At 52.5% G+C, this 10942-nt stretch overlaps 1 protein-coding gene and 1 long non-coding RNA gene across 5 annotated transcripts; one reads left to right on the forward strand and one right to left on the reverse strand.

The window, feature by feature from the left end:
• Nucleotides 1-453: 453 nt before the first annotated feature.
• CYBC1 (cytochrome b-245 chaperone 1) lies at nt 454-5625 on the reverse strand. Of its 4 annotated transcripts, none has more exons than XM_087441853.1 (7): nt 5430-5625; nt 4285-4413; nt 3396-3437; nt 2656-2725; nt 1928-2024; nt 1186-1330; nt 454-724 (listed from the first exon to the last, which is right to left on the reverse strand). In XM_087441853.1, exons 1-7 carry the CDS (start codon nt 5612-5614, stop codon nt 604-606), a joined length of 789 nt encoding a protein of 262 aa, XP_087297979.1. In that variant the 5' UTR covers nt 5615-5625; the 3' UTR covers nt 454-603. The 4 variants fall into 4 exon arrangements, with proteins under 4 accessions (XP_087297979.1, XP_004432946.1, XP_087297981.1 ...); XM_004432889.3 differs by having other exon boundaries at nt 2656-2729; nt 5430-5519; XM_087441855.1 differs by lacking the exon at nt 5430-5625 and adding an exon at nt 4771-4880 and having other exon boundaries at nt 2656-2729.
• On the forward strand, nt 5262-7460 carry LOC147915090 (uncharacterized). The gene is made up of 2 exons (XR_015554794.1): nt 5262-5755; nt 7213-7460. It is a non-coding gene; the product is annotated as an uncharacterized LOC147915090 (long non-coding RNA).
• Nucleotides 7461-10942: the final 3482 nt, after the last annotated feature.

A 10942-nucleotide genomic window follows, 5' to 3' on the forward strand; every position in this document is an offset into this window, starting at 1 on the left:
TGTCCAGCCAGGGAGGGGATGCTGCATGGGTGGCAGGATGGGGAAGGAGATGCTAGGATTCCTGAGGACATGCTGGCATTATTGCCTAACCTAGCCACTGGCCCCACAGGCGCCTACTGAAGCCTTGTTGTAACCTGTGAGCTGAGTTCCCGTGGGATCTGGTGTTGGCAAACCTCCCTCTCCACTCAAGAGTGCTCAGTCTCAGTGCAGGAATGCCCACCCCAGGACTCCACACCCTAGGCAGCCTGGGTGTCCTTGTCGTTTCAGAGGCTTGAGCCCCACATGGCTGGTTAGCTGTGGGGTGGGTCTATCCAGACCAGGCCACGCCACCTGTCACCCTCACAAGCCACAGTGCCCAGGCCAGGACCGTCTGATTCCAAGTGGCAGATCCAAGACCCATGCCCTCCCTGGACACCTTGGAGCCTGCAGAGAAGGTCCAGCCTGTGGTTTTGCTCAGAGGGCAGAAGCAAGCAGCAGGAACGGCCGAGGGTCCCACCCTGGGGCTTCCAGGGACACAGCCAGGCACTGAGGAGGAACACTCGCCAGCAGCCCATCAGGCCTGAGGAGATGCCATCAGAATTAAGGCCGGGGGCTCCATGGGTGTCAACTCTGGCTTCCGGGGCTATCAGCCTCACTGTCGCTGCTCTGAGACAGCTCCACAGGACTCTCAAGGCGGTGCAGCTCCAGGAAGGTGGTGATGAGCTTGGCGATGGCTTCCACATCACTGGGCCAGGCCGGCACCAGGAGGAAGGGCTGGTTACCGCAGCAGTGGTGCCGGCCACCCCACAACAACCAGAAAGACTACGCTAGTCTCCTTCTGGACCCTCCACTGCCAGCAACTTCCATCCTGATCCCCACCCTCACCCAACCCCAGCCCAGCCCTATGTTCCCACAAAGGTAGGGTCCCCCATGTCTCTGTCCCCTCTTCGTCATGGGGACCCCTGATGTCCCTGTCCCCTTGCTGTCCCCACCTGGGGACCTGAGTCCCTGTCCTCTCTCTGTCCCTGTGGGGACCCTCAACATTCCCATAGCAGTGGTAGCAGGCCTGCCCCTCCTCCCCCAGGATCCTCCGAGTCCTTTCTCTGTGCCCTGCTGTGCTAGGCGGTCCACTGTGAGGGCCACCTGCCGGGGGGAGGGGCATGGACGGACTGCCTTGGCCAATCAAGTCACCCATCCTCGGCTTACCTGCGGTGGCCCATGACAGCACTCTGGGTGAGGGGGTGGGAGAAGCCTGTCGCAAACCGCAGCACCACCACGTAGCCCTTCCCGAAGTACCGGACCTTCTCCTCCTCCACGTTCACGTCCCTGATGTCGTTCAGCAGGACCACCACTGCAGGCGGGGGCAGGTCAGTGGCAGCGCCCATTGCCCGGCCTGCCCCTCCCACCTGTGTGCTGGGCACAGTCACTTCAGGACCACTCTGCAGAAGACCGCATCATGCTTGCCATGAAGCAGAAAGCGTCTATCACTCTGTGCCCCAGAAGACAGCCAAGACCCTGACCTTAGGTGGGTTGTGTGGTTAAAGTCAAGTCTAGGTGAGAAGAACATCCAATGGACCCATCATCGCCTTGAAAAACCTGCTCATTCTCTCACGAGCAGTCTAACACATCAGGGAACAGCTAAGCACAACACTGCCCATCTTTCTGCTTCATTTTCTCCAACAAATGCTTTCCTGGTCCCTAGTGGCTAGTCACTGAGCTGAGGGCTGCCCGGCAATTCTCTTCAGGCTAGAACATGTCTGGGGCACCCAGCATCCATGAGGCGGGACACAGCCCTAGTCACTGCGCAGCCACCTGGACCCAGCCATTTCCAGGCCTCAGGCCTAATCCCTACCATCACACAGACATTGGCCGCCCTGCATCCAGCCCGGAGTAACCAGCCTCCCAACAGCCACCACGCCCCGTGTCCTGGTCACTCCCCACACCTCACCTTGGTCGTGGCCTGCTCTGGAAAGAGTCAGCAGCTTTTTGTACAAGCTGAACGTCTTCAGCACAACCTTCCCAGTGCTCTTGTTGAAGACAGCTTCCTGGAAAACCAGCCAGAGGATGGTCACCCAGCTGTGTGCACACAGTGACCACATGCAAAGCTCCAGGGAGGGGCCCGGGCTTGCTGACTGCATCCCCACCCTTGCCAGAGCAGACACTCAAGAAGGGGATGGCCCCTCTTCCTCCCCACCCCAGTCAGGACCCTCAAGTGCTGCTCCACCAGAGCTGAACCCCTGCAACTGGGCCCTCTCAACAGGGGGGTGGGGGGTGTAAAGAGAAAGTGTGGCATCAAGGCAGACGCTCTCTCGTTTGTGAGTGAAAAAGAAGTACAGAGGCCAAGGTCACCAAACAAGGGAATGAAGGTCAGAGGTCGGAGAGCAGTGCTACGCCAAGTGGCTCAAAGCACTCAAGAAGGGGGGCCCCAGGGGAGGGTGCCAGCCACCGACGGGGTAAAGAATTGGGGTAAAAACAGTCACAAAGAGTTTCTAGGAGAAAAACAACTTCCGAGATTCCTTGGCCCAAGAACAGTCACAGACAGGCAATGTCCAGGGGCCAAGTCTACTAAGCTAAAGTTTCGGCAGGGGCCTGGGGCCTTTCTTCCTGCTGTGATTCCCACTGCACAGAAACCCAGGAGCCAGAACACCCAAGCACCCGAGCCTGTGGTGGCCTTACCTCCCAGTCCTCCAGGTTCTGCAAGGCCACGAACAGGCAGCCTGTGACATAGAAGAGCTTCCAACCCAGACTGTCTGGGAAGCAAACACAGGATGCGGCTGGGTGAGGGACAGCAGCAGAGGAGCGGAGGCTGATGTGCCCACAGGGGGTCCTTCCTCCCCAGCACGGCCACTTCCCAGACACGGGGCAAAGTGGCGTCTGGGGCCCGGTTGACTGCCCATGCCTGCAAGGACCCCCCGTCCGGGGCGGCCCCCACCACCCGGCACTGCTGGCCCTGCCTGTCACTCAGGACCACACATGGTATGCTCCACCACCTCTGCCCGCAGCCCTCCTCCTGGGTGTCTACTCAAGACAGGCAATTGGGGCTGACCGGTCTCTGCTGATCACAGCATGCTCTGTGATGGTAGAAAGGCGGGAATGCTTACAGGGAATGGCTGAAAGCATGGCTCATCCCTGCCACAGAACCTTAGCAAACATGACAGAGCATGTTTCTGAAGAGTATTTTATGACATGGGAGAATGCTCGAGATATGAGAAGTGACCGAGGCTGCAAAGGATGAGCACACATGAGGAAGAATACACCAGCGCACAGAGGTGGGGTCTCTGCGAACCATCAGGAGGCAGAGGCACCAGCGATCCCAAAGACCCTGCCTTGGTGGGTCACAAATTACAAGTTTTCCTTCTTTTCTCTATTTTCAAAATAGCTGAGGAAGTTACTGGGGGGCAGATGATGCACCTCACCTCCACTGTAGTAGGCAGCAGCTAGGCCAATCGACAAGATTCCTGCAAAGAGAAAGCAGGCACCTTCTTATTGGGCCATTGCCAGCCCAGGGCCCACCTCCTCCCAGGAGCCCTGGGCAAGGAGGCCCTTCCCACCACCAGGGATGGCTGGGGTGGGGAGCAGGAGGAGAGAAGACCACCAGGCTCAGAAGTGGGGGAAGCAGCCAAGAAGTTTGTTCAGAAACATGGTATACACCATTCCCAGTATTCACTGGACACATCAGACTACACCAGGCTCCAGAGCTGACTGGGGAACCAGACAGTGGAGCCTGACATGGATTTAACCCCAAAAGCACGTGGTGTGGAATGAAGACAAGACTGTATGTAGAGTCACACAGCATGTGAGGTGGAACAAGCAGGAGGCCACGTGCAGGGTCACGGGAAGGACAGAGACAGAGACAGAAGGCACAGTGGCACCTCTCCTCATACCACTGGTCCAGTCGATACAGGGCAGCTGCCCTGAGGGTGCAGGACCCTCCCTGGGCAATGACCTTCCCCCACTTACTCCTCCCTGAGGAAGAGGAAAAATGGAACGCAGTGTCACCCACTGGGTGGTCCTGCAACATGAATCACTGACACCTGCAACCAGATGTGTGAAAGCAAGAAAAGGAGAAACACGGGGAGCTCAGAAGAGCATGCAGAGCATTAAGGAGAGAATGTTAACTGGTCAAAAAAGACAAGACAGACTCGCATCATCTGTAAATGGCATATAGGATAAGATCTGGAAGGATACAAAAAACAGAGTTGCTACATTTTGGGGTGGTAAAACAAAAGAAAAAAAACTTAGTTTCATTTTCATCTTTTTTTAAAGTTAGATTCTTAATTTTGTGGGAAACATGGAAATCCTTACCAACCAGCAGGGACCAGGACCTGATGCCCGGAGCCCTCTTCAGATGGAGGCGGGAGCTGGTACGCGTCTCCACCTGCATGTACATCCCTGGAACGTTCCAGCACCACTCTCAACAGGAGACCCTGGGGGCTGGGGAAGGGCAGACACACAGACAGCTGGAGTTCTCGAGCCACTGCCCACAGACAAGCACCCAGCTCCTCACCAGGAGAGGAAACTGGGGCTGGCCCACCAGTAAGGCCCACACAGGCTGCGGACCATAGTCTCTGTGGTCGGCCAAGTCACTTAATCTCCCAGGGACCCGTTCCTCTGTAAGGAGGAAGGCCCTTCTCTGCTCAGACTGACTGCACTGGGGCCACTCCCCTGCTCAGACTCAGAGCGGGAACAAGCATTCTCTCACCACCTGCCTGTCCTACCTAGAACCTCAATCTCTCAGAGACCATTAGCCCCCAGCAGCCTTCAAGCTTCAGGCACCCTACGAGAACCTACCAGAACGCCCTCATTTCCCTGTGCTGGCCTCCACCAAGAAAGGGAACTGAAAGTCTCATCGTGGTGTGAGTCTGTACTGGCATGGGAAGAGAAAGTCAGCTTTACGGTCTCCTACAGCTGCTGAGACGACAGGCCACACCCAGCGCGGGGTCCAGGAGGCCCAGGAGCATCAGCTGCACGAAAAGAGTCACCAAGGGGGACTGACCTCCCACAAGGAGAGTTCCGCCCTGCACTGCAAATCCCCCAAACACGGACTTCAGGGACCCGGCTCTGGGAGGTTTTCAGGTATCCTCTGTAAAGTCAGACTTCTAACAGTAAATAGTGGATTCGATCCACATACAGGAATCCCGGGTCTCGGTCCGCCACCGGGGTCCCTCCCTGACGTCACTCGTCTCCCTCTCCAAGCGCGTTGGAGCTGCCCGCGCGGGAGAGGTCACGCCGGGCACAGGCCTGAGCGAGGAGCGCCGGCCTGCGCTTGACCCCTCCGGCCGCCCCGCGCGCCCCGGCCCTCGGGGGTCACCCGCCCGGCGCCAAACCCGCTTCCCTGCCGCCCCAAGACAACGCGGGCCAAGGCCCGACACCGCGCTCCAGTAGGGCGGGTCTCAGGCCCGGGAGTACCCCCAGCCCGCCCCCACGGCGGCACGGCCCCGGGCGCCTACCGGCGAGCACAGGCGCGAATGCCGGGCGGACGCGACCTCGGGGTCGCGGGCAGCGGCGGAGGCCGCTGATTTCCGGGGTCAGGGACGGGACTGCTGACTTCCGGACCCGCGGGGGCGGCTGGGACCGCTGACTTCCGGGAATGGGCGCGGGATAGACGACTCCCGGACCCGGGAGGGCGGGGCATCCGCCAACTGGCTGGATTTGGGGGAGAGAACGGAGGGAAAGGGGTGGGGACAGCGCCGGCTTCTGGGATTGGGGCGGACCCATAGGGAGGATTTCCAGCAAGTTCCAGCACTGTAGCGTCAGGCGGTTTGTCTGCCATCTGGTGAGCCACAGCTAGTCCCCTCCAACGAGGTCTAGACCTCAGCCCAGGGTGCTCCATCTTAGTCCTGGGAGTGATGGTCACGCCTGGTTTCTTGCTATTCTTACATTCTTTGTAGTCCCATGTACTTCATAGTGGCCAAATCCCTCCTTGCTCCGATCCCGTTATAGTTAATAGTTCTTTGTGTTAAACTATCTCTGTTCAATTACCGTGTGGCTTCTCTCTCCTGATTGGACCCTGTCAAATACATGGACCCTGTCAAATACATATAAGCACACAAAGGCGTGCTATGTGGCTATGAAAAAGGAATGAGGACTCTCTCTATATATTGCTATAGAGTCATCTGCAGTGTTGTTGAGTGAAAAAAGGAAAATGGAGAAAAGTGTGTACCTATACTATAGTTTAAGAAGGGGATACAGAGTGTAAATATATAAATACATATTGATATAAATAAAATATAGTGAGTTTGTTATGTATAGTAGAGTTAGCATTGTTAGTCTGAGACTAACACTAAATGTGTGTAATGTGAGACAATGCAAAGTATTTTATGTAGGTGCCACTGGGAACAAGGAATTTGAGCATGAGAGGAAGGAGTCACAGATGTAAGATCAAAGAGGTTAATAAATTAGAACCCTGTGTTCCTGGACTTGAATTAGAAGGACCAGTGTGACTTCATAATGTATTTTGTCTGTAAAATGTACGTTTCCAATGCTGTCCACTGAAAAGTCTTAGAAACAATGACCAATCCGGTAGCAATGAGCAATTCTAGTACCCATTTTGTGGTTTTTAAATACTAATTCCTACTAAAAGCTTCTTGGAGAAACGACTGATTTCAGGTCTGAAGCAATAAATGTACAAGGATACGTATCAAAAAGCAAAGAGATGCGGCCGGCCCAGTTGCATAATGGTTAAGTTTGTGCATTCCTTTTGGTGGCAGAGTTCACTGGTTCAGATCCTGGGTGCAGACCTACTCGCTGCTCATCAAGCCATGCTGAGGCGGCATCCCAAATAGAAGAGCTACAACTCTACAACTATGATACACAACTATGTACTGGGGCTTCGGGGAGGGGAAAAAAAAAAAGAAAAAGAGGAAGATTGGCAACAGATGTTAGCCCAGGGCCAATCTTCCTCAAGAAAAAAACAAAAACAAAAAAAGTAAAAAAAAAAAAAGGCAAAGAGACTATTAGTGTCTTGTCAAAGAATTTAGGAGCCTAACTGAAGAAAATCACATTGTCAAAAAAAGAAAAAGGATTTGAGCATCAATAAGAACAATAATTCAAATGAACTTGTGAGGCCATCTTGTTACACTAAATGGCCCCAGCCCCTCTTCCATGTGACTACTTGCTGCTCTGCACATACTCCAAAAAATTCACATGCTCTCCTGATTTATGGCGTCTGCTTATGTATGTACTCCCCAATAGCTTGACAAATTAAAAACTTTGTTCTGAGTTTCTCTCCAGGAACAGGCTGACCACAGGCAGGAAACACACCTACAAGGTATCCATCACAGCTGACAGAAGAATGGAACAATATGATGCCTGGAGCCCGTCATGCCTGGAGACCAACATCCCTGGACCCTCTCCTTACTACCCATTTTCCCTATATAACTGCTTTAAGATTCTATAATCTTTGAAGATGGGTTTTTGAGACATTAGTCACCTGTCTTCCAATTTGCCAGCTAATCTAATTAAACTTCATTTCTCTCTAACTCGTTGTGTTTAATTGGCCCAGATCATGGCGAGCAGAGTGAGTCCATTGCTCAGTATGAAACTGAAAATCCTCAGGTGTTTAAATCCATAGTTCATAATATGTTTTTAAATTCTTTGTTCACTTTCGGAGGATGCTGAGAAACAAATGGATTTTTGACCAGTTAATGAAAGGAAAGAATCAAGCATTTATCTTGCCTTTCTTTATAAAATTTACACAGAATAACTAAATAGTGGATGAGAGGAATTTCTCATTATAGAAGTATTCCTGCGAAAAAATGAAGAAGAAATGGTAGGATTAAAATATCACCCTATGGCTGGCCCTGTGGCTTAACAGTTAAGTCCACGCGCTCCACTGCTAGCAGCCCAGGTTCGGATCCCGGGCGCACACCGACATGCCGCTTCACCAGCCATGCTGAGGCCGCGTCCCACATACAGCAACTAGAAGGTGCAACTATGACATACAACTATCTACTGGGGCTTTGGGGGGAAAGTAAATAAATAATTATTAAAAATATCTATATATTTCACCCTAGGGGCCAGCCCTGTGGCTTAGCGGTTAAGTGTGTGTGCTCCTCTGCTGGCGGCCTGGGTTCGGATCCCAGGCGTGCACCGACACACCGCTTGTCAGGCCATGCTAAGGCGGCATCCCACATAAAGTGGAGGAAGATGGGCACAGATGTTAGCCCAGGACCAGTCTTCCTCAGCAAAAAGAGGAGGATTGGCACGAATGTTAGCTCAGGGCCGATCTTCCTCACAAAAAAAAAAAATCACCCTAATGAGTGAATGGATCTGGCAAGTTCATCAATGGCTGTTAATTAACATCACAAAAAGGACAGTTTGGGGGCCAGCCTGGTGGCGTGTTGGTTAAGTGCGCGCGCTCCGCTGCGGCAGCCCTGGGTTTGCATCCTGGGCGTGCACTGACGCACTGCTTGCCAAGCCATGCTGTGGCAGCGTCCCATATAAAGTAGAGGAAGATGGGCATGGATGTTAGCCCAGGGCCAGTCTTCCTAAGCAAAAAAAGAGGAGGATTGGCAGATGTTAGCACAGGGCTGTTCTTCCTCACACACAAAAAAAAAGGACAGTTAGCTAGTAGTACCTCCTGATGGAATTATTCAACACCATCTATGATATAGTCTTGCCAAAAAAATTTAAGCTGTGATCAAACCACTAGACTGTTCTAACTACCCTTTACTGGAAATTCAGAGGACATGTAGACTAAAGTACTTCATAAGGATGCAATCAGCACTTGGGGGAAACCTTACAGGCAAACAACCAGATTTCTGTATGATGATATGCAAGAAGAAAGAGAGGGATGTGGATGGAACCTACAGATTAAAAAACAAAAAACAAACCCCTTAAGACCACGAACTCTCTGTACTATCTTTGCAACTTCTAACTGAGCCTCAAGTTATTTCAAAACAAAAAGTTTTTTTTAAAAAGAGAGACTTAAGAAACACACAAACCAATTGCAATATACTCTAATAGAACATATTGGACAGTATTTAGATCTTGATTTAAACTAAGAAAATGATGAGATGATTGGGGAGACCTGGACACAAAGTACATATGCAGCCAGGCACCTGAGGGCTACTGTAAATATTCAATAAGAACATGATTATCCTTTGACCTTGTTCCCAACACAGACACAAATGAAAAAAAGTTAATCTTGTTAATTTGCTGTTTTCTTTTTTAATCTGGGGATGACTCAAGGGTCACAAGGATTTATGAGCTTGTGTTGCAGAAGAAAAAGAATGCCTTCAAGGAAGTTATGATCACCAGATAACCAGCCTGCAGCTGCAGTTGATGCCCAGAAGTCTGACTGCCCAAGGGCTCAGCTGGAGCAAAAGAAACACCAATTTCCCGTTTCTCTGAAACTTCTCCTCCCAAGGCCCTTGGCTGCATAACACCTCCTGGTTTCTGTTTTTCTTAGGGCGGATTTGAGAGAACCTATCCTCCCACCTCATTTTGGCCAATTCGAATAAACCTTTCCCTACTTCCAAGCACCATGTCTCAGTGATTGGTTTATTGCCCATCGGGCACACAGACCCGAGCTTAAGAGGTGTGGTATCACATATTTAATGAAGTTAATTGTAATTTGCTTTTTTCACACATGATAATGGTATTGTGGTTATGTTTTAAAAGGTTAACACAAAATACAAATGACAACCTAAAATTATCCTCGTATTCATGCTGAAAATTGAAGATGTTTTCTGAAAAGTGTAGACATGGATTTGAGTAATGCAGAGGGTTAATCTGGCAGCCAATTAAGACTTCCTGAATCTAACTGAAGCATTTGTATAAAGCTATACAAAGCAAAAACTTTTTAAGGAAAAAAACTTAATGGGGAAAAACTTGAAGATCCTAGCGAGGTTCTGGCACCTAGAATAGCCTTAACTATTTTGTTGACCTCTGTGACCAAGCTTGAGGAGGGAGAACGGAAGGGTCTATTCCTGCAATTCCTGAGAACTGCTCATGTTTGATAAAGGCAAAGTCACCCACAAGTTGCTTTTCTTTTTTTGCATGTGTGAGAAAGACCAGCCCTGAGCTACCATCCGATGCCAATCCTCCTCTTTGTTGCTGAGGAAGACTGGCCCTGGGCTAACATCAGTGCCCATCTTCCTCTACTTTCATATGGGACACCGCCACAGCACGGCTTAACAAGTGGTGCCTCACTGCGGACTGGTGGACCCGGTACCCCCGACAGCGGAGCACGTGCACTTAACCGCTTGCACCACTGGGCCGGCCCCCACAAGTTGCTTTTCTTAGTTCCACTGAACTCTTCCAGGCAAGTCTCCCATTTCTGATCTTCCTGTAACCAGCATGCTCTGATTCTAGAAAATGTTTATAATTAACAGAGTTCAGCATTTCTTTGTCCCTGCAGGAGGCATCAGTTTCTTCCAGAAACATTTACTCTCCGTAAAGTGTAAGGGCCAGGTAAGAGGCAGGAGCGCACGTCGTCTTCCACAGCGTCCACTTCACACCCGCCCTCGTGCCCACGGCGTGCCACCAGGGCCCGGCTCCTGCGCGCCTGCGCACTGCCACCTCGCTCGGCCTACGTGACGCGCCTCGGGGCGGCAATGGCGGCGGGCCGGAGCGGCGCCGTCTCCGCTGGCCCGAGCCAGGAGGGAGGCGCGTGTCCAGCGGCGCCGAGCTGTCGGGCCTGAGCGCCCCGGCAGAACCCGGGCTCTCCCCTCTAGACGATGCTCTCGCTTGCTCCGCACCGCCGGCCAACCTGCGCGAAAACCCGCCCCAGCTTCCGCGGCGTCGGGACGGGGCGGCCCCCGCTCCGCCCCCGCGCGCTTCGAATGGCTCCGGGACCCGGCGCGCCCGTTCCCGGCGCTCCCATTGGCTTTGGCGGAGCCGTGTAAGGTGGAGCCGCACCGCCCTCTGCGTTCTCCTATTGGTTCAGGGGTGTGGCTCGCCCGTTGCCGGCACTCTTATTGGCCGGACAGAGCCGCTGGGGGTGGGGCTGCGCCGGGGA

This window comes from Ceratotherium simum, chromosome 16 (genome assembly GCF_057802395.1).
Source record: "Ceratotherium simum simum isolate JZ-2026a chromosome 16, ASM5780239v1, whole genome shotgun sequence".
NCBI lineage: Eukaryota > Metazoa > Chordata > Mammalia > Perissodactyla > Rhinocerotidae > Ceratotherium > Ceratotherium simum.

Excerpts from the sequence above, each read along its gene's own strand:
- CYBC1 (XM_087441853.1), bottom strand. The coding sequence starts at position 5,614 with ATGCCCCGCCCTCCCGGGTCCGGGAGTCGTCTATCCCGCGCCCATTCC. Across the intron at positions 2,025-2,655 it reads AGAACCTGGAGGACTGGGAG|GAAGCTGTCTTCAACAAGAG; the intron begins GTAAGGCCACCA and ends CTGGTTTTCCAG. Across the intron at positions 725-1,185 it reads GCTGTCATGGGCCACCGCAG|TGATGTGGAAGCCATCGCCA; the intron begins GTAAGCCGAGGA and ends GGCCTGGCCCAG.